General features: G+C 47.9%; 1 protein-coding gene and 1 long non-coding RNA gene across 3 annotated transcripts in view; both read left to right on the top strand.

Annotated features, from left to right (window-relative positions):
- Window positions 1-78: 78 nt before the first annotated feature.
- The window catches only part of carmil2 (capping protein regulator and myosin 1 linker 2), a 38,997-nt gene continuing 16,362 nt past the window's right edge, over window positions 79-22,713 (top strand). Inside the window, exons 1-27 of one of the 2 annotated variants that reach the window (XM_024379396.2) lie at window positions 79-243; window positions 500-594; window positions 1,110-1,160; window positions 8,235-8,294; window positions 10,519-10,640; window positions 10,928-11,025; window positions 11,166-11,236; window positions 11,375-11,524; window positions 12,107-12,195; window positions 12,421-12,515; window positions 12,638-12,724; window positions 12,931-13,040; window positions 13,795-13,872; window positions 14,021-14,097; window positions 14,170-14,274; window positions 14,431-14,500; window positions 14,812-14,893; window positions 17,681-17,777; window positions 17,883-17,937; window positions 20,063-20,235; window positions 20,356-20,424; window positions 20,562-20,655; window positions 20,736-20,834; window positions 21,515-21,643; window positions 21,786-21,899; window positions 22,097-22,272; window positions 22,488-22,575. In XM_024379396.2, coding sequence (XP_024235164.1) covers window positions 207-243; window positions 500-594; window positions 1,110-1,160; window positions 8,235-8,294; window positions 10,519-10,640; window positions 10,928-11,025; window positions 11,166-11,236; window positions 11,375-11,524; window positions 12,107-12,195; window positions 12,421-12,515; window positions 12,638-12,724; window positions 12,931-13,040; window positions 13,795-13,872; window positions 14,021-14,097; window positions 14,170-14,274; window positions 14,431-14,500; window positions 14,812-14,893; window positions 17,681-17,777; window positions 17,883-17,937; window positions 20,063-20,235; window positions 20,356-20,424; window positions 20,562-20,655; window positions 20,736-20,834; window positions 21,515-21,643; window positions 21,786-21,899; window positions 22,097-22,272; window positions 22,488-22,575 — 2,571 coding nt within the window. In that variant the 5' untranslated portion in view covers window positions 79-206. The remainder of the gene's footprint in view (window positions 244-499; window positions 595-1,109; window positions 1,161-8,234; window positions 8,295-10,518; window positions 10,641-10,927; window positions 11,026-11,165; window positions 11,237-11,374; window positions 11,525-12,106; window positions 12,196-12,420; window positions 12,516-12,637; window positions 12,725-12,930; window positions 13,041-13,794; window positions 13,873-14,020; window positions 14,098-14,169; window positions 14,275-14,430; window positions 14,501-14,811; window positions 14,894-17,680; window positions 17,778-17,882; window positions 17,938-20,062; window positions 20,236-20,355; window positions 20,425-20,561; window positions 20,656-20,735; window positions 20,835-21,514; window positions 21,644-21,785; window positions 21,900-22,096; window positions 22,273-22,487; window positions 22,576-22,713) is intronic. The other variant, XM_024379395.2, reaches the window with a different exon arrangement.
- Window positions 4,726-5,938, top strand: LOC121840069. The gene is made up of 4 exons (XR_006079361.1): window positions 4,726-4,914; window positions 5,209-5,269; window positions 5,513-5,553; window positions 5,788-5,938. It is a non-coding gene; the product is annotated as an uncharacterized LOC121840069 (long non-coding RNA).

Genomic DNA, 22,713 nt, shown 5'->3' with positions numbered 1-22,713 from the left:
ATCATGTAAGGATCTTTAGCAAAGGTGATACTGAAAGGGTTGTCATTTCCTGTCTCAGGGCTCCTAGCTTGCTATGGTTTCACTCTGAGTGTGGTAGACAGCAGCAGGATGTGTGTGTGTACCTCCCAGACCTGCCTGAGCTGCCTCTGCTGCTGCTACTCCCACGCTCTCTCTTACCCCTACTGACAAGAGCTGGGCCCAACATCATGGCTGGCAATACTGACATCTCTTACAGCTTGCAAGGTATGGAGCTCCACTGTTTTTCCTGCCACTTATCTTTCTCAATGTATTCCTGTTTGCTCATTTAAGATTGAGATGGCCTCTATTTTTTTCTCCTGTCTCCCCCCGCCCACCCCAAATATATATTTGTGTTACGGCGGTGCCTGTGTCCTCTTGCCAAAGATCCTTCTGAATGCCGGGCTGAATCTGAAATATTTGATTTATTGTATGAATGGCTCGCTGTCCCTGTTGTCATTCTTCTCTATTCTCTCCTGAGAAGAGTACATCACTCAGCTGCTGAAGCCCCAGAAGATTTGTCTCATGCGGCAGGTGCAGCTAAACCAACCCAAGGGGAAGGCTGAGAGCAGGGTTCTGGTGAGTAGGGACCTCGTGGTTCCTGGGTCCAACAAATCACTGTGGTGGGTGGTTTTTAACCTGTTCTGGTTAAGAAAACCCTACTTCTTGGCATCGGCTGGGGCTTGTTTGGCGCTGTTGGCATTTGTTTATGTTGACCACAGAGGGTTAAACTATATTAGCTGTGTGTGTGTTTAAATGTGCAAAAGAGCAGCAGCCAGTTATCTGGAATCTGGTGTGTTTGCATATTGGGCTGGAACAAAATGCTACCGGAGGGTCTCCAGGAGGAATGTTCACCCCTAGAGAAATACAGTGTATCTGTTCGTAATGTGGCTGAAGTTACCAGGTTCCACCTGCAAGTGGAGCTATTAAGCTGACAGTCTACACTGCAATGTGAATGGGGGAGAATTTGAATAAACCTCCAATACAGTTAGCTACATACAATGTAGTCCATTCTCACTCACACACTAGACAGACAGTCATTGATCTTGTAGTGGTTACTGACATGTTTGTTTTTGTTTACACTTTGCAACCAGGTGATGACTCTATGGAGAGCTTATGTTGTCCACAGTAAGCAACCTGCCAGGGTAAGTGTTTGTGTGTTTACTCATGTCTTGAACACAGTTGCTCCAACTGTAAATCAACTACATGTTAACACCATTGCTTGAGTCTGGTTATGGTCAGTCAGGACTCATTACCAGTCTGATATGAGCTTACAGAAGAATGAGGAAATGATTGTAAAAATAGACTTCGGTTACTGGAAGTCAGGTATGGATCTCCCTTTAGAAGAATTACCCAGCCAGTGCCAACTGAGTCCCAGCACACACCTGAAATAACAGTGAAGACCTGCAGGTCAAGTTGAGTATTAACTTACCGAGCAGAGGAAGGGAGCATGACACGCTAGACAGAGAGGGAGACTGGAGGAAGGGAGCATGGCACGCTAGATAGTGGAAGACGGGAGCATGGCACGGTAATAGGGAGAGTGGAGGAAGGGAGCATAGCACGCTAGATAGTGGAAGACGGGAACATGGCACGGTAATAGGGAGAGTGGAGGAAGGGAGCATAGCACGCTAGATAGTGGAAGACTGGAGCATGGCACGGTAGATAGGGAGAGTGGAAGACTGGAGCATGGCACGGTAGATAGGGAGAGTGGAGGAAGACTGGAGCATGGCACGGTAGATAGGGAGAGTGGAGGAAGACTGGAGCATGGCACGGTAGATAGGGAGAGTGGAGGAAGACTGGAGCATGGCACGGTAGATAGGGAGAGTGGAGGAAGACTGGAGCATGGCACGGTAGATAGGGGAGAGTGGAGGAAGACTGGAGCATGGCACGGTAGATAGGGAGGGAGTGGAGGAAGACTGGAGCATGGCACGGTAGATAGGGAGGGAGAGTGGAGGAAGACTGGAGCATGGCACGGTAGATAGGGAGGGAGAGTGGAGGAAGACTGGAGCATGGCACGGTAGATAGGGAGGGAGAGTGGAGGAAGACTGGAGCATGGCACGGTAGATAGGGAGGGAGAGTGGAGGAAGACTGGAGCATGGCACGGTAGATAGGGAGGGGGTGGAGGAAGACTGGAGCATGGCACGGTAGATAGGGAGGGAGAGTGGAGGAAGACTGGAGCATGGCACGGTAGATAGGGAGGGAGAGTGGAGGAAGACTGGAGCATGGCACGGTAGATAGGGAGGGAGAGTGGAGGAAGACTGGAGCATGGCACGGTAGATAGGGAGGGAGAGTGGAGGAAGACTGGAGCATGGCACGGTAGATAGGGAGGAGAGTGGAGGAAGACTGGAGCATGGCACGGTAGATAGGGAGGGAGGGAGAGTGGAGGAAGACTGGAGCATGGCAGTAGATAGGGAGGGAGGGAGAGTGGAGGAAGACTGGAGCATGGCACGGTAGATAGGGAGGGAGGGAGAGTGGAGGAAGACTGGAGCATGGCACGGTAGATAGGGAGGGAGAGTGGAGGAAGACTGGAGCATGGCACGGTAGATAGGGAGGGAGGGAGAGTGGAGGAAGACTGGAGCATGGCACGGTAGATAGGGAGGGAGAGTGGAGGAAGACTGGAGCATGGCACGGTAGATAGGGAGGGAGGGAGAGTGGAGGAAGACTGGAGCATGGCACGGTAGATAGGGAGGAGTGGAGGAAGACTGGAGCATGGCACGGTAGATAGGGAGGGAGAGTGGAGGAAGACTGGAGCATGGCACGGTAGATAGGGAGGGAGAGACTGGGAGGAAGACTGGAGGAAGACTGGCACGGTAGATAGGGAGGGAGAGTGGAGGAAGACTGGAGCATGGCACGGTAGATAGGGAGGGAGAGTGGAGGAAGACTGGAGCATGGCACGGATAGATAGGGAGGGAGAGTGGAGTGGAGGAAGACTGGAGCATGGCACGGTAGATAGGGAGATGGAGGTGGAGGAAGACTGGAGCATGGCAGATAGAGAGGGGAGGAAGGGAGGGAGAGTGGAGGAAGACTGGAGCATGGCACGGTAGGGAGTGGAGGAAGACTGGAGCATGGAGAGATGGAGGAAGACTGGAGCATGGCACGGTAGATAGGGAGGGAGAGTGGAGGAAGACTGGAGCATGGCACGGTAGATAGAGAGGGAGGAAGGGAGCATGGCAGAGATGGAGGAAGACTGGAGCATGGCACGGTAGATAGGGAGGGAGTGGAGGAAGACTGGAGCATGGCACGGTAGATAGAGAGTGGAGGAAGACTGGAGCATGGCAGAGTGGAGGAAGACTGGAGCATGGCACGGTAGATAGGGAGGGAGAGTGGAGGAAGACTGGAGCATGGCACGGTAGATAGGGAGTGGAGGAAGACTGGAGATGGCACGGTAGATGGAGGATGGAAGACTGGAGCATGGCACGGTAGATAGGGAGGGAGAGTGGAGGAAGACTGGAGCATGGCACGGTAGATAGGGAGTGGAGGAAGATAGCATGGCACGGTAGATAGAGAGTGGAGGAAGACTGGAGCATGGCACGGTAGATAGAGGGAGGAAGGGCATGGAGTAGATGGAGGAAGACTGGAGCATGGCACGGTAGATAGGAAGGAGCATGGAGAGTGGAGGAAGACTGGAGCATGGCACGGTAGATAGAGAGAGAGTGGAGGAAGACTGGAGCATGGCACGGTAGATGGAGGAAGACTGGAGCATGGCACGGTAGATAGAGAGTGGAGGAAGACTGGAGCATGGCAGTGGAGGAAGACTGGGAAGACATGGCACGGTAGATAGAGAGGAGGAAGACTGGAGCATGGAGTAGATGGAGGAAGACTGGAGCATGGCACGGTAGATAGGGAGGGAGAGTGGAGGAAGACTGGAGCATGGCACGGTAGATAGAGAGGGGAGTGGAGGAAGACTGGAGCATGGCACGGTAGATAGGTAGATAGATAGGAGGAAGACTGGAGCATGGAGGAAGACTGGAGCATGGCACGGTAGATAGGAGGAAGACTGGAGCATGGAGAGATGGAGGAAGACTGGAGCATGGCACGGTAGATAGAGAGGGGAGGAAGACTGGAGCATGGCACGGTAGATAGAGAGGGGAGGAAGACTGGAGCATGGCACGGTAGATAGGGGGAGGGAGAGTGGAGGAAGACTGGAGCATGGCACGGTAGATAGGGAGGGAGAGTGGAGGAAGACTGGAGCATGGCACGGTAGATAGGGAGCATGGAGAGATGGAGGAAGACTGGAGCATGGCACGGTAGATAGAGGGAGAAGACTGGAGGAAGACTGGAGCATGGCACGGTAGATAGCACGAGTGGAGGAAGACTGGAGCATGGCACGGTAGATAGAGAGTGGAGGAAGACTGGAGCATGGCACGGTAGATAGAGAGTGGAGGAAGACTGGAGCATGGCACGGTAGATAGAGAGTGGAGGAAGACTGGAGCATGGCACGGTAGATAGATGGAGCAGCACGGTAGATGGAGGAAGACTGGAGCATGGCACGGTAGATAGAGAGTGGAGGAAGACTGGAGCATGGCACGGTAGATAGAGAGGGGAGGAAGACTGGAGCATGGCACGGTAGATAGAGAGGGGAGGAAGACTGGAGCATGGCACGGTAGATAGAGAGGGGAGGAAGACTGGAGCATGGCACGGTAGATAGAGAGGGGAGGAAGACTGGAGCATGGCACGGTAGATAGAGAGGGAGGAAGACTGGAGCATGGCACGGTAGATAGAGAGGGGAGGAAGACTGGAGCATGGCACGGTAGATAGAGAGGGGAGGAAGACTGGAGCATGGCACGGTAGATAGAGAGGGGGAGGAAGACTGGAGCATGGCACGGTAGGTGGAGGAAGACTGGAGCATGGCACGTAGATAGGTGGAGGAAGACTGGAGCATGGCACGCTAGATGGAGAGTGGAGGAAGGGAGCATGGCACGCTAGGTGTAGAGGAGGGGAGGAAGAGAGCATGGCACGCTAGATGGAGAGGGGAGGAAGACTGGAGCATGGCACGCTAGGTGGAGGAAGGGAGCATGGCACGCTAGAGAGGGGAGGAAGAGGTGGAGGAAGGGAGCATGGGCACGCTAGATGGAGAGTGGAGGAAGGGAGCATGGCACGGTAGATGAGAGAGGGGAGGAAGGGAGCATGGCACGCTAGGTGGAGGAAGGGAGAATGGCACGCTAGGTGGAGGAAGGGAGAATGGCACGCTAGGTGGAGGAAGGGAGCATGGCACGCTAGATGGAGAGTGGAGGAAGGGAGCATGGCACGCTAGGTGGAGGAAGGGAGCATGGCACGCTAGATGGAGAAGGGAGCATGGAGGAAGGGAGCATGGCACGCTAGATGGAGAGTAGATAGAGTGGAGGAAGGGAGCATGGCACGCTAGATAGGTGGAGGAAGGGAGAATGGCACGCTAGGTGGAGAGTGGAGGAAGGGAGCATGGCACGCTAGATAGGAGGGAGTGGAGGAAGGGAGCATGGCACGCTAGAGAGTGGAGGAAGGGAGCATGGCACGCTAGATGGAGAGTGGAGGAAGGGAGCATGGCACGCTAGATGGAGAGTGGAGGAAGGGAGCATGGCACGCTAGATGGAGAGTGGAGGAAGGGAGCATGGCACGCTAGATGGAGAGTGGAGGAAGGGAGCATGGCACGCTAGATGGAGAGTGGAGGAAGGGAGCATGGCACGCTAGATGGAGAGTGGAGGAAGGGAGCATGGCACGCTAGATGGAGAGTGGATGGGAAGGGAGCATGGCACGCTAGGTGGAGGAAGGGAGCATGGCACGCTAGGTGGAGAGGAGGAGGAAGGGAGCATGGCACGCTAGATGGAGAGTGGAGGAAGGGAGCATGGCACGCTAGATGGAGAGTGGAGGAAGGGAGCATGGCACGCTAGATGGAGAGTGGAGGAAGGGAGCATGGCACGCTAGATGGAGAGTGGAGGAAGGGAGCATGGGACGCTACGCTAGTGGAGGAAGGGAGCATGGCACGCTAGCATGGCACGCTAGTGGAGGAAGTGGAGGAAGGGAGCATGGCACGCTAGGTGGAGGTGGAGGAAGGGAGCATGGCACGCTAGATGGAGAGTGGAGGAAGGGAGCATGGCACGCTAGATGGAGAGTGGAGGAAGGGAGCGGCACGCTAGATGGAGAGTGGAGGAAGGGAGCATGGCACGCTAGATGGAGAGTGGAGTGGGAAGGGAGCATGGCACGCTAGATGGAGAGTGGAGGAAGGGAGCATGGCACGCTAGATGGAGAGTGGAGGAAGGGAGCATGGCACGCTAGATGGAGAGTGGAGGAAGGGAGCATGGCACGCTAGATGGAGAGTGGAGGAAGGGAGCATGGCACGCTAGATGGAGAGTGGAGGAAGGGAGCATGGCACGCTAGGTGGAGAGTGGAGGAAGGGAGCATGGCACGCTAGATGGAGAGTGGAGGAAGGGAGCATGGCACGCTAGATGGAGAGTGGAGGAAGGGAGCATGGCACGCTAGATGGAGAGTGGAGGAAGGGAGCATGGCACGCTAGATGGAGAGTGGAGGAAGGGAGCATGGCACGCTAGATGGAGAGTGGAGGAAGGGAGCATGGCACGCTAGATGGAGAGTGGAGGAAGGGAGCATGGCACGCTAGATGGAGAGTGGAGGAAGGGCATGGCACGCTAGATGGAGAGTGGAGGAAGGAGCATGGCACGCTAGATGGAGAGTGGAGGAAGGGAGCATGGCACGCTAGATGGAGAGTGGAGGAAGGGAGCATGGCACGCTAGATGGAGGTGGAGGAAGGGAGCATGGCACGCTAGGTGGAGGAAGGGAGCATGGCACGCTAGAGGTGGAGGAAGGGAGCATGGCACGCTAGGTGGAGGAAGGGAGCATGGCACGCTAGGTGGAGGAAGGGAGCATGGCACGCTAGATGGAGGAAGGGAGCATGGGCTAGGTGGAGGAAGGGAGCATGGCACGCTAGGTGGAGGAAGGGAGCATGGCACGCTAGGTGGAGGAAGGGAGTGGAGGCACGCTAGGTGGAGGAAGGGAGCATGGCACGCTAGATGGAGCATGGTGGAGGAAGGGAGCATGGCACGCTAGATGGTGGAGGAAGGGAGCATGGCACGCTAGATGGAGAGTGGAGGAAGGGAGCATGGCACGCTAGATGGAGAGTGGGGGAAGGGAGCATGGCACGCTAGATGGAGAGTGGAGGAAGGGAGCATGGCACGCTAGATGGAGAGTGGAGGAAGGGAGCATGGCACGCTAGATGGAGAGTGGAGGAAGGGAGCATGGCACGCTAGATGGGAGTGGAGGAAGGGAGCATGGCACGCTAGATGGAGAGTGGAGGAAGGGAGCATGGCACGCTAGATGGAGAGTGGAGGAAGGGAGCATGGCACGCTAGATGGAGAGTGGAGGAAGGGAGCATGGCACGCTAGATGGAGAGTGGAGGAAGGGAGCATGGCACGCTAGATGGAGAGTGGAGGAAGGGAGCATGGCACGCTAGGTGGAGGAAGGGAGCATGGCACGCTAGGTGGAGGAAGGGAGCATGGCACGCTAGGTGGAGGAAGGGAGCATGGCACGCTAGGTGGAGAGGGGAGGAAGGGAGCATGGCACGCTAGGTGGGTGGAGGAAGGGAGCATGGCACGCTAGGTGGAGGAAGGGAGCATGGCACGCTAGGTGGAGAGTGGAGGAAGGGAGCATGGCACGCTAGATGGAGAGGGAGGGTTAAATAGAGCGGCTCAAGGCATTAGAGAGAGGATGGGACCTGTATTAGTACATTCTAATAATTGTTATACAGTGTAGAATCAAGTTATGCTGGCCTCAGTTTTTTTTGTTTGTATACTTATAAAGCAGAAATGCCTCACGTGGAAAAAGGGAAGTAACACAAATAAAATGTCATCTCATGTGACTGAAAGTGGACATGACTTTACTTATGCTTATGCTTATGCTGTCAGTTGTGTACTTTGCTATAGGTACCGTGACCATGGTTGGAGGCCCATGAAGGCAAATGTTTTGTTTAAGGTTCAGTTGTAATGACCTCCCTCCCCCACTCTCCCCTGTTAGCTGACATAGTAATGAGAGCTCTTATCTTACTTTGACTCTCATTGGAGCCGTAGCTCCCGGACCCCCCCCAACCAGGACCTCAGTCTCTCCCACTCACCCCCCTCTCTTTCTCTCTCTTCCCGTCACCTTCCCTTTCATGTATTAACCTGTGTGAGTCAGTATACATTCTCTGTGTATCAGTGCTTCACTGTTGTCCACAGTCTTGTCTCTCCCTGCAGGTGGAAAGCTCCTTCAGCTATTTAGAGATTTATGCCATCAGCATTGAGAGTCTTAATCAGGTAAACCAAATAATGTCCTTGTATATGTGTTTAAGTGACATGTTTTGTATTGTGGTGTGTGTGTCTCTTCTAACTTGTCTGTTCTGTTCAGCTTGAATGACGTATGTTTCTCAGTACTTCATTGAACTATTTGAAAGCTGCATGAACCAGAATGCAAAAATGTGTTGCACATACAGTACCTGTACTGTGTATATAAAGGGAGTGCGAAACAATGGTATATGGCTGGCTGACCACTATGACCCATGGTTACCACTGCCTGGGTGTTAAGACGTTTTAATGTCTGTTGGAAAAGTAGCAGCCCTGATTGACAATAAACTAGCTCTGATCACTGCTGGTCATGTCAATTATTTGCTGTAAAAACATGCTTTGTGCTGAATAAGAGAAACCGGGATCAGAAGCACATAGCAAATTATCCAACTCAATGCTGTTAAATGTGAACAGTAAAATATTCCAGATGTCATTTCTTTGTAATTTAGCAGACATACAGGAGCAATTCAGGTGCCTTGCTCAAGGGCAAATCAACAGGTTGTTCACCTAGTCAACTTGGAGATATCAAACCAGTGACCTTTTGGTTATTGGCCCAATGTTCTTAACCGCTAGGCTACCTGCTGCTGTTGCTGTCCTCAACTCATCACCATATGTTTACAGTATTTGACCTACCACATATGAAGATGGAATTATACCAGTAAAAAATGGCGTAAACTTCAGATTTCCATCCACTCATCTGAAGAATCCCCTCCTTACGCACCTCTGGTCCCATTCCATATACACAGGATGCAGTCAAAGGTCACCAGACTTCAGTCAGGGCTCTGAGATTGTGGTGGTTTGTCTTCTGTAGCGCTGCAGAGGTTAACACTCTACGTCCTGTTGGTAGGAAACATTAGTCACCACCGCGGGGTTCAGGTACTCGAGGGGGGTAAACATGTGCAGACAATGTCATTCTTTCTCTGACTGTTGCTCAGTTCAGTGACACCAAATATGTTTTAGAACTAACCCAAGATAGACCACAGCCTGTCGTTTCCAATGGGAATAAATGAGCCTAATAGGGTTAAACTGCATTTTAATGTCGACTTCGCATATTTTTACGCATGCTCAGTTCTTGTGTCTCGAGGGCTATGCGAGTGGAAATTTGAAATGTAAGTTATGGAACTCCCTTGCTGACATCAAATGTGGAGAATGATACATTTGCGTTCTTGTTTTAGTTTTTTTGCACCCCCCACTTTGAGACAAAGTCAGGCGCCAATGTCACCTCTCACCACAATGTCTACAGTAGTGGGGCGCTGGTCAGTTGTTTGTTCACCCAGAACTGCCTGACTATGTGATAAAGTGAAAACCTGCACCTGAGCCTAAACTGCTATATAGAAAATACGCTGTAGGCTACAGTCAAAGATGGTGGAATGTTTTTTTTGACAGGGGGTGCAGTATTTTTTGCCAGGTTTAAATGTTTCTTAAAATTTCCGACGCTGATAAAGAGCACCTCAGACGGTATCTAACTGGGCATTCACATTCTCTCAAGATGCTCAAGGAAAGAAGTCCTGTTTCTCCACTTCTGTTCCCTAGTCAACATTTTGCCTACATTAATATTAAGGCTATGTGAGAGGTTACAGTCCAGATTTCAGTTTCCATTTAACCCATCTGAACAGTAGGCTGCAGTTCCCTTGACGCACTATAAACCTATTGTAAGTCCCATCTTGTGACTGTCGAATATGTAAAGCACCTCACAACCACACATCCATCCACACAATAGTTAATGACCCCAAACCCACTGGGACTGCGAGCTAGGAGTCAACCCCTGCATCACTACTCTACAGGTATTCAGTTACACCAAATGAACAAGCAGAGACCGTGGGGTGGCAGCGTAGCCTAGTGGTTAGAGCGTTGGACTAGTAACCGAAAGGTTGCAAGATCGAATCCCCGAGCTGACAAGGTACAAATCTGTCCTTCTGCCCCTGAACAAGGCAGTTAACCCACTGTTCCTAGGCCGTCATTGAAAATAAGAATTTGTTCTTAACTGACTTGCCTAGTTAAATAAAGGTAAAATATATATATTTTTTAAAGAGACAGTGTTAATGTGTTTCCGAGTTCATGTGTCCACTAACCACTATACCATTTAGACAATCTTTCTGTCAGAATGTGTATCTGTGTCTCTGCATGGTGGTTGTATGTAATGGTGTTGACAGACCGATAGAAAGACACCTTTGTACTGTGTGTGTTGACCCTTCAGGTGGTGATTGAGACGGACAGACAGACCTACTCTCTCAGTCTGACGTCTGTTGAGGACCTCGAGGCTATGGTCAGTCATGTGACAGCTTCTCTGAAGAAGATCTTCCCTGATTCATCTCCAGGGTGAGTGTCGTGGCAATGCAGATGGACATTTTCCTCCCTCAAACATGGTGAGAGTTGCTTGTGATATACTTATAGCAGAAACCCCTGAGGTGAAACATCTACACATTAACCAACTGATTAGGGCTCCTCTTCTATCCAAGGAATTGAGCTTTTTTTTACTCAGAGGTCACTTCTGAATCATATTTCAATCCAATGCCGATGATAAAGTGGATACCTAATGTTAATATCTGTCATTTTAAGAGGATTAAAATGTGTGACATGTATGTGTGTCGATTTCCTGCCCTCAGGAAGGTCCTGAAGAAGATCCCTCCAGACTTGCAGGAGCGGCTGTGGAACCTGGCAACCCGGGTGGAGGAGCACCTGACTGGAACACTGGGACCATGTGGTCAGTAGAATCAATCCGAGCACTGCAGCATTGTCCCCTCACTTGTGTGTTTCGTACTATGTGGACATTGTGTAGGTGTGTGGACGTGGATTTGTACAGTATTTGATCGCTCTGCCATTCCTTGGTTCTCTACACTACAGGAGGCTTCTCAGAGACGTATGCTGCTCTATGTGACTTCAATGAATTACCTTGCAGAGAGGAAGTCCAATGGGTGAGTAGGTTACCATCCCCCTATGACGACACAACATTCAATGTTTCTGATTGAAAAAATAATCTACTATTAATATCAACTGACGTAGTCACACATCAAGAATATTAGTAAAAGTGTTTATGATTTATATTCTGTCAGGATGTGGACAACATTTACTATGTCCAGAATTGTCGGGAATTCAACCTCCTGGATTTCAGTCATTTGGAAAACAGAGATTTGGCCTTATCAGTGGCTGCACTTTCCTTCAACCAATGGTTCACCAAGATCTCCAGCAAAGACCTCAAACTGGTAAACATTTTAGCCACATCTTGGTCTGTTTCTCCAGGTCCAGTTGGAGAGCTCACTGTCTCATGTTATCACTCTCTATCCCTGAGTACTGCTCTCTCTGGGCCTGTCATGCCTGTCTGTACGTGTTGGCAGTGTGAGCTGATGATGGGATCCTGTGGCTGACCTAACTGGCAGCCTGGTCTAGGCTGCAGGGCCTAGCAGGGCTTATCAACAGTCATCACATGTACACACAGACTGTTGTGCCCTGGAGGCAGGGCACGATAATGACTTCATAATCTAGCTACTTTTGTGTTAGTGATACTGGAGTGCCTTTAGGCAATCACATGGCTATGATGGAGTTCAGGCGAAATGACCTTCATGATAAGGGAGAGAAGCTGTCTGGAACTGCACAGATGTAGTTATATTCTACAGGAAAATGTACTTAAGGTGGTTTGCGACCAGAGAAAAGGGCTGACACTGAAGATGGAGATCATATGGAGATTCTCATTGAGATTAGATTTCCTGTCAGTGTATGGAGGCGGGATGGCTAATGATTCATTAGAAATCAGAGGAATAATAATCCCCCTCTGTATCTATCCGCAGAGCTCAGAGGTCCAAGAGCAGGTTCTCTTCATGATCAACAGATCCTCCACCTTGGAGGAGGTGTGTCTAGAGGGATGTGGGCTCAAACTGTGAGTAGTCTACTACCTGATACACCTTTACCTATTTTAAAAATCCCTTATTCCCTCCCTCTCTACCTCCCTCCTTCTCTCCCAAAACAGTCTACCTGGTGCCAGAAGCACAGAGGAAGTGGGAAATCTTTGGATGACATTTGATTTATGTGATTGGTTGACACTAGTTCACAGGAATAACTATTTTCCATTTCTCTTTCTCTCTCCTTGCCCTTCCTCTTGTAGGGATTTTGCAGTGAAGATGGCCTGTGCCCTGCGAGATCACACCTGCTCCGCCATCCACACCATCAACCTGTCAGCCAATCACATAGAGGACAAAGGCAAGCATTTAGTTACCATTGAAAACTTTTTAGGTTTGTCAATGTCCATTGCTAGTGTTCCCTGGAATGGCTAGTGACTACTCATCTGCTCATGTGTGTAACGTTGTGATATCTGTCATCAGGTGTGATAGCTCTCAGTCAGGAACTGGAGAATCTGCCCAATGGTCTCACCCAGCTGTCCCTCTCCAGGATTAGTGTCTCTCACAAAGGTACATTCCAACTCTTTTGTCTGCTGCACCCTTTTGACATGTCCATCTTCCACAAAGATGTGAATGTAATGTCTTTTACATATTCTATTGAAAGCATGCTTGACTACTTGGGTTGCTTTTGTTAGTGCTACATACTGTGAATAAGTAGAGATCCGTGCAGCTTCTTTTCTCTCTCTGATTCCTTTCCCTCCCTTCCATCTATCCAGGTCTAGGAAATCTGACTCAGGCGTTACAGCAGAACAAGGCCTTCTCCAGCTCTCTGTGTCACCTGGACCTGTCAGGGAATACAGGCATTCTGGCTACAGAGGAAGCTGTGGTGAGTGCGGGGGCAGCACTTGTTTTCAGTTCACTTCTTAGAATTCAGTCTCGCTCGCTCCATACACTATTACACTTGAGTAAAGCTCCATACTGTAGGCACTGCTAATCTCAGCTGAATGCATGTTGTAATGTATAGGGTGTATGCTATGGAACATTAACTCTGTGCTTATATTCAGTAATGGGTTGTCTAGAATTTTATTTTACAAAGGGAGTTTGTTTTGCCAGTACAGTCTCAAGTGACAGGATATGCATTCTACTTGATATCGATATGTGACAGGATATGTATTCTACTTGATACTGATATGTGATAGGATATGCATTCTACTTGATATCGATATGTGACAGGATATGCATGCTACTTGATACTGATATGTGACAGGATATGCATGCTACTTGATACTGATATGTGACAGGATATGCATGCTACTTGATACTGAAATGTGACAGGATATGCATGCTACTTGATACTGAAATGTGACAGGATATGCATGCTACTTGATACTGAAATGTGACAGGATATGCATGCTACTTGATACTGAAATGTGACAGGATATGCATGCTACTTGATACTGATATGTGACAGGATATGCATGCTACTTGATACTGATATGACTTAATGATACAGGAGGAATCTCAATCAGAGTAAATGTATTACTCCACTGTACAGTATTGAATTGAGTTGCCCTGTAGTTGGGTTTGGCTCTAGTCTACAGGACCATAGCACTGAATAGCTTTACATCTTTACCTGTCAGAACCTGTTTAAGTTCCTGTCTGGGACCAATGCTGTATCTTACCTGGACCTGAGTGGCACAGACTGCCCTGTGGACACTGTAAGTGGCCTTTGCCCTTTCACCTCCAGCCAGTTTCTGTCATATTCATCCATTTAAAATATACAACCTGATCTGCTTTTCGATGTCACATGTTTGTGCCAATGTGAACCAATGAACCTTTACATCCCCAACTTCCTTCTCTCCCTAGCTGTTTGTATCTCTGTCAGCAGGCTGCTGCCCCAACCTGGCCCACCTCAACCTGTCCAGAAACCCCTTCTCCCACAGGTGAGCTCCCTGCCAGCTGTCATCTCTGACTAGTGTTGCCCAACCCGTCCACTGACCTGTCTCTGTCCCCAGGAAGGTGAGGGAAGTGACGAGGACTGTAAAGGAATTCTTCAGTAAGAGCAATGAGCTCAGATACGTGGGATTGGCAGGAACCAAACTACCCCCAGAGGCTCTCAGGTGAGCACCGATGGAATGTTAAACCAGTGCATGCCAAACAGAATGTGATGCCTACTTATAATTATGTTTGCATTTTGATTGACATATTTATGTGTATACTGCTGTTTGATACGCATATTTTTGTGGTGAAATGAACCCAATCGGTCTTGTATGCAGATTGTTGTTGCAGGGTCTTGCCACAAATACTCATCTGTGTGGGCTGGAGCTAGACCTGAGTGGCTGTGAGGTACATATATATATATATATATACACACACACACACACACACACACGCATGTTGTCATGGAAATTCAGTACTGAGAGAGATTTGGTCATTTCTTCAAATAATCGTGATTTAATGTTGATTAATTATTGCAATAATGAGGCTGGTCGACCCCACCCGCCCACCGTTGAGTGTTGGACCGAGTAACCTAACCTTTACACATTTTTCTATCACAATGTACTGTACACACGCACCGTTCACTTTTTTTATCATCACTAACCAGGGAGCTGAGCTAGGTTTTGTCTGGCTGATAATCATGTGTATTATATGTGCAGCTGAGGTCTGCTGGGGCCCAGGTGATTCAGGAGCACATCTTTGAAGCCAAGGCCATCAGCAGTCTGGACCTCTCTGACAATGGTATGATTCCTCACCTCACCCATTTTCTCTCTCGCTCTCTCTCCTTCTCCCCTTCTCTCTCTCGCTCTCTGAATCAGATGCTCTCTCATTTTCTTCCTACCTGGAGAGAGTACAGGGAGGTGTGTGTGTTAGGTGGTGCCAGCAGGTGATAAATCACACACAATTCAGATAATATAACATACATTATTCTCTGTGTGTGTGTGTCTCATGGGATGATCCCCTGCTCTATAGCACAATGAGGAGAGGCCAGGACCAGCCCAGCCTCACCAAGGGGGAGTGGAGGGGGCTGAAGGGCTGTTCTGGGAACTGTTCATGGGGACTCAGGGGGACCAGTGTGTGGGCATCTTTATGATCAAACCCCTAGAGTTGAGTATTCTGTATACATTTCTGAGCAGGAATCTCGGAGGGCAACCAAATGTTGCAGGCAATTTATATTTAAGGCCAAAGAAAACATTTGGTTTTCCATTAATAATATGAAATGCGAAGTACCTGTTTTTTCTGCGTTATTATTATAACTAGGCATACTTTTGGAACTACCAATAGAAATGAGAAAATACCATTCTCTTCTCTTACTATGATCTACATTAGCTTGCGAAAGTATTCATCCCCCTTTGGCATTTTTCCTATTTTATTGCCTTACAACCTGGAATTTAAATGATTTTTTGGGGGCGTTTGTATCAATTGATTTACACAACAGGCCTACCACTTTTTAAAGATGCAAAATATTTGTTATTGTGAAACAAACAAGAAATAAGACCAAAAAAAACAGAACTTGAGCGTACATAACTATTCACCCCCCCCCAAAGTCAATACTTTGTAGAGCCATCTTTTGTAGCAATTACAGCTGCAAGTCTCTTGGGGTATGTCTCGATAAGCTTGGCATATCAAGCCATTATGATTTTTGCCCATTCTTCAAGGCAAAACTGCTCCAGCTCCTTCAAGTTGGATGGGTTCCGCTGGTGTACAGCAATATTTGTCATTCCACAGATTCTCAATTGGATTGAGGTCTTTGACTAGGCCAATCCAAGACATTTAAACGTTTCCCAAATGTTTCCCAACCACTCGAGTGTTGCTTTAGCAGTATGCTTAGGGTCATTGTCCTGCTGGAAGGTGAACCTCCTTCCCAGTCTCAAATCTGTGGAAGACTGAAACAGGTTTCCCTCAAGAATTTCCCTGTATTTAGCACCATCATTCCTTCAATTCTGACCAGTTTCCCAGTCCCTGCCGATGAAAAACATCCCCACAGCATAATGCTGCCACCCCCATAATTCACTGTGGGGATGTTGTTCTCGGGGTGATGTGAGGTGTTGGGTTTGTGCCAGACATAGCATTTTCCTTGATGGCCAAAAAGCTAAGAATACCTTATTCCATATGTTTGGGGAGTCTCCCACATACCTTTTGGCAAGCATGAAATGTGTTTGCAAATTTTTTTCTTTATGCAATTGCTTTTTTTTCTGGGCACACTTCCTTAAAGCCCAGCTCTGTGGAGTGTATGGCTTAAAGTGGTCCTATGGACAGATACTCTAATCTCTGCTGTGGAGCTTTGCAGCTCGTTCAGGGTTATCTTTGGTCTCTTTGTTGCCTCTCTGATTAATGCCCTCCTTGCCTGGTCCATGAGTTTTGGTGGGCGGCCCTCTCTTGGCAGGTTTGTTGTGGTGCCATATTCTTTCATTTTTTAATAATGGATTTAATGGTGCTCCGTGGGATGTTCAAAGTTTGATTTTTTTTTTATAACCCAACCATGATCTGTGCTTCTCCACAACTTTGTCCCTGACCTGTTTGGAGAGCTCCTTGGTATTCATAGTGCCATTTGCTTAGTGGTGTTACAGACTCTGAGGCCTTTCAGAACAGGTGTATATATACTCAGATCATGTGACAGATCATGTGACACTTAGATTGCACACAGGTGGACTTTATTTAACTAATTATGTGACTTCTGAAGGTAATTGGTTGCACCAGATCCTATTTAGGGGCTTCATAGCAAAGGGGGTGAATCCATATGCACAAATCTTTGAAAAGTTATTTTTTAAATTTCACTTCACCAATTTGGACTATTTTGTGTATGTCCATTACATGAAATCCAAATAAAAATCTATTTAAATTACAGGTTGTAATGCAACAAAATAGGAAAAACACCAAGGGGGATGAATACTTTTGCAGGCACTGTAATTTAAACCTGGTTCTGGAAACACAGTCAAAAGCTGGACCGCTGAGAATAGCTCAAATCAGGCCATGTTATTTCTGGAACAGGCAGATAAGATCAGGCAGGCAGGGCTCCCAGCATCCCACAGACAAACCTCCATGCAGCACTGAGGAGTGACCAAGGGCAGACACATCAGTGTCAGTCAGAATAGACACAGCACTGCTGGGACACTGAGGCTCCTGCACCTGCCTGTCTCCCAACCAATTTCCTCATCCATATTAATCCGGTACAGACAGAGCTTGGACAACAATTTATAATGAAGAGAGGATACTATGGTGTATTACTGTAACCATGTAGCATGAGCACTTCTGGGGATCACACCGACATCACACTGACCAAGACTATGATGATGTGGTACAATCTCCTACACTAGCCAGTGGCTCAGATATAGAGACCATTCGTTTTCATGGAGAATGCACCTTTCAAAAGGCTCCTGGGAATCCTAATTGGTGTATTTATGACTGAGTAGGCTCAACATAAATTGAGCTGACATGAGATGGCTTCCTCAAAGCATACAGATACACAGCATGCAGAATGTCTACTCTTCTACAGTGATTTACTGATATACATCTCTCTCCTCTCAGGTTTTGAGAGTGACATGGTCACCTTGGTGCTGTCCATCGGTCGTAGTCACTCCATTCGCCATCTCGCTTTGGGACGCAACTTTGCCATGAAGTCCAGGTGAGTAATTTAATCTGTCAGAACCACTGTTTTCTATTCATCTACCTGTCAGCTGTCTCTTCACTCTCTCTCTCTCTCTCTCTGTCTCTCTGTCTCTCCCCACAGAGCTCTAACAGATGTCCTACAGCGTATCGTCCAGCTCATTCAGGAGGAGGAGTGTGTGAGTGCTTGATTTCGTACAGTGCATTCGGAAAGTATTCCGACCCCTTGACTTTTTCCATATTTTGTTATGTTACAGCCTTATTCTAAAATTGATTGAATAAAAAATGTCCTCATCAATCTACACACAATACCCATTAATGACAAAAATTTATGATAAAAATGACAAAAACCGATACCTTATTTACATAAGTATTCAGACACTTTGCTATGAGACTTTAAATTGAGCTCAGGTGCACCCTGTTTCCATTGATCATCATTGGGATGTTTCTACAACTTGATTATGGTAAATTCAATTGATTGGGCATGATTTGGAAAGGCACACACCTGTCTATATAAGGTCCTATAGTTGACAGTGCATGTCAGAGCAAAAGCCAAGCCGTGACATCAAAGGAAATGTCTGTAGAGCGCCGAGACAGGATTGTGTCGAGGCACAGATCTGGGGAATGGGACCAAAAAATGTCTGCAGCATTGAAGGTCCCCAACAACACACTGGCCTCCATCATTCTTAAATGGAAGAAGTTTAGATCCACTCTTCCTAGAGCTGGCCGCCTGGCCAAACTGAGCAATCGGGGGAGAAGGGCCTTGGTCAGGGAGGTGACCAAGAACCCGATGGTCACTCTGAAAGAGCTCCAGAGTTCCTCTGTGGAGATGGGAGAACCTTCCACAAGGACAGCCATCTCTGCAGCACTTCACCAATCAGGCCTTTATGGTAGAGTGGCCAGACGGAAGCCACTATTCAGTAAAAGGCACATGACAGCCTGCTTGGAGTTTTCCAAAAGGCACCTAAAGACTCTGACCATGAGAAACAAGATTCTCTGGTCTGATGAAACCAAGATTGAACTCTTTGGCCTGAATGCCAAGCATCTGGAGGAAACCTGGCACCATCCCTACGTTGAAGCACGGTGGAGGCAGCATCATGCTGTGGGGTTGTTTTTTAGCGGCAGTGACTGGGAGACTAGTCAGAATCGAAGGAAAGGTGAACGGAGCAAAGTACAGAGAGATCCTTGATGAAAACCTGGTCCACAGTGCTCAGAACCTCAGAATGGGGCGAAGGTTCACCTTCCATCAGGACAATGATACTAAGCACACGGCCAAGACAACGCAGGAGTAGATTCAGGACAAGTCTCTGAATGTCCTTGAGTGGCCCAGCCAGAGGCCGGACTTGAATCTGATCTAACATATCTGGAGAGACCTGAAAATAGCTGTGCAGCGACGTTCCCAATCCAACCTGACAGAGCTTGAGAGGATCTGCAGAGGAATAGGAGAAACTCCCCAGATACAGGTGTGCCAAGCTTGTAGCATCATACCCAAGAAGACTCGAGGCTGTAATCGCTGCCAAAGGTACTTCAACAAAGTACTGAGTAAAGGTTCTGAATATTTATGTAAATGGCATATTTCAGCTTTTTTTATATACATTAGTAAAACATTTTTACCCTGTTTTTCCTTTTGTCATTATGGGGCATTGTTTGTAAAATGATGAGGAAAATAAACAATTTAATCCATTTTAGAATAAGGCATAACCAAATGTGGAAAAAGTCCAGGGGTATGAATACCTTCTGAATGCACTACATAGGGCAGAAGCCTCGAAGTTAGAGGATGAGTAACCTGGTGGTAGACGGCTAGTGACCGTGACTAAGTTCAGAGCAGGGTACTGGGTGGAGACCAGCTGTGATTGCTATTTAACAGTCTGATAGCCTTGAGATAGAAGCTGTCTCTCGGTCCCAGCTTTGATGCACCTGTACTGACATCGCCTTCTGGGTTGTAGTATTCTCCTGTTTCCTGCTAGGAGAGCTTTGTAATGATGGAGTCTCTGTGGAAGCATAGTCCTCTGGGACCTCCCCTTAAGTGAAAGAAAGTATTTTAATTACCCCAAATCCTTCTCCAGCGAGACGAGGCCCGCCTCAGTAATTACACATTGAGCAGCTGAGACTCGTACAGTATACAAGGCTCATTGAAATCAGGCAGAAATTTTCTCTGAGTATCAAAGAGCCAGATGTCAGGCTGAAGGTCATGTAATCCAACTGAAGTTTTCTCAGGCCCAGAGCCCCAGACTCTGGGCTCTGATTGGACGGATCAGATCAGTGGTGTATGTGTGTGTGCATGTGTGTGTGCCATGCCCACAGCCCCTGGAGTCTCTGTCAGTGTGCGACTCCAAGCTGAAGACAGGCACCACCATCCTCATCAACAGCCTGGGTTGCAATGCCAGCCTCACTAAGATAGACATCAGTGGCAACTGCATCGGAGACACTGGAGCCAAGATGCTGGCCAAGGCCTTACTCATCAACACTAAACTCAGGTAACCTAGCTATAACCCAACCTAACCATAAACTGACCTGCCCCAACCTTGCCTACCCTAGCCGCAATCTGGAATTATATAACCGTGAACTAACCAACAATATCTAATATCTCTACACAGGACTCTGGTCTGGGACAGGAACAATGTGACAGCCAGGGGATTTCTGGATGTGGCCAATGCTCTAGAGAGGTAAATCATAGAGAGGAAGAGTCTCAGTCCATCAAACAGGAATATTGCCTAAAAGATAACGTTACCCCTCTTTTCCTGCCTTTGAATGGTTGATTAATTCCTTATTCTTTTCTCTCTGTGTGTATACATAAACACAGGAACTTCACACTGCAGCACATATCCATCCCCATGAATGATGTCACACACGGGTATCGTAACAGTCCTGAGAAGACAGAGGAGGCTCTGCAGAAGGTGAGATTGGGTTGTCCACGAGGTGCATGATAAAAATGGATGTCTGAGTCACCCTGGTATAAAACACCTGTTGTGTCCAGATCCAGTCGTGTCTGATCAGGAACAGCCAGAGAAAGTCTGCAAGCCCAGACCAGATACTAAACCTCCAACAGGGCCTGAAGACCGTACGCTCTGAACAGGTGGGTCAGTCCTTGTTCTTGGAGGCAACAGAAATATACACTGAGTGTACAAAACATTAGGAACACCTGCTCTTTCCATGACAGACTGACCAGGTGTATCCAGGTAAAAGCTTTGATCCCTTATAGATGTCACCTGTTAATTCCACTTCAATCCGTGTAGATGAAGGGAAGGAAACAGATTAAAGAATGATTTTTAAGCCAATTGAGACATGGATTGTGTATGTGTGCCATTCAGAGGGTGAGTGGACAAGACAAGAGATTTAAGTGCCTTTGAACAGGGTATGGTAGTAGGTGCCAGGTGCACCGGTTTGAGTGTCAAGAACTGCAATGCTGCTGGGTTTTTCACACTCAACAATTTCCTGTGTGTATTAATGGTCCACCACCTAAAGGACATCTAGCCAACATGATACAACTGTAGGAAGCATTGGAGTCAACATGTGCCAGCATCCTTGTGGAATGCTTTCAACAACTTGTAGAGTCCATGCCCCTTGATGAATTGAGGCTGTTATGAGGGCAAAAGGGGGTGCAACTCAATATTAGGAAGGTGTTCCTAATTTTTTTGTGCACTCAGTATATTAGTGTCTGTATGTATGAGGGTCTGTTCCTTTCCCATAGTCCTACATTTCTGGCACATTTGCCATTCTCACCCTGTGTCTGTCTGTCTTCATCCCACATCTCAGCTGGTTCAAGGTCTGTGTCAGAGGTTACAGGAGAGTGTCCGACCTTTAGCCCCCTGCAATATACAGGAAGTGCAGTCAGACATATTGGCTGCAGAGGAAGTGCTTCATAATACTAAAACCTCCATTATGGTAAGGTATCTTTGAGTCCCACTGATACGAAATGTTCATCTATGTTTTTGAGAGGTCTAGATTCAACATAAACATCTAATGCCTAATAATGAAGGATATTGAGAATGGTGAAATAACACTAATAAGTTTGTTCAACCTCTAGCTATTGCCTTCACTTTATGATCTGGTGAAGACACCCTCTAGTGGTGCAATGCTGCAACACATACTGAATGACACGGCCAAAACAGTCACCAACGAAATAACAGAGGAGATTCAGGTAATACTGCCATTTTTGTTTCTGCATCATGTGTGTGAACAATGTATATGAGGCACATGGTATCAATGTCAGTTACCAACCACTGATGACGATCAACATTCAGACAAATTGAAGAGATATGTCTAAACCTGCTACATGTGGTAGGGAAAGTCTCAGGAGAGGTCATCCAGGTGACTGGTATGCCATGTGTGTTCCAGGAGCTGGCTCAGGCCTTGTTGCAGTCAGCCCAGACCCTCTGTCCTAGGGTCACCCACAGGTCAAGTGTCTGTGAGCAGCTGGCTGACTGTGTGGCTAAGAAGTCCAGACAGACAGCTCTGTTCATCCAGGACACCTTCATGCAGCACATAGGAGAACTCATCAGTAACAAACTAAGGTAAACCGCTGAATACACACACATCCACCCTGAAACAAAAACACAGCTCATGTAGAACACAAACCGTTACATTGTACATAATCCTTGTTGTTTTGTGTCATGCTCATGGAATTTTTCCACCCAGTGCCTCCCACATCTCTCATTAAGCTCACTGGTGTTGCTTAGGATTTACTTCTCCCCTTCCAATATTTCTTTGTTTTTCATTTCTTTTTCAGTGAACTCAAACTGTCAGTTAGTGTCTCCTTGGTGGAAAGTATCATTGATGAGGTTCTGCTGGACTTGTCTGTGGCTCAGCAGAAATTGGTGAGAGAGAGAGAGAGAGAGAGAGAGAGTGTGTGTGTGTGTGCCAAGCACACACTGGGAGAAGTTAAGCTACACTACATCTACCCTTAAGAAAAATACAGTTTACTTAACAAAAGTTGTTCCCTACATACAAACTAC

This window comes from Oncorhynchus tshawytscha, linkage group LG19 (assembly GCF_018296145.1).
Source record: "Oncorhynchus tshawytscha isolate Ot180627B linkage group LG19, Otsh_v2.0, whole genome shotgun sequence".
Classification (NCBI taxonomy): Eukaryota; Metazoa; Chordata; class Actinopteri; order Salmoniformes; family Salmonidae; genus Oncorhynchus; species Oncorhynchus tshawytscha.
Note: the sequence above shows the minus strand (reverse complement) of the source record. Positions and strands in the feature narration are given on the sequence as shown.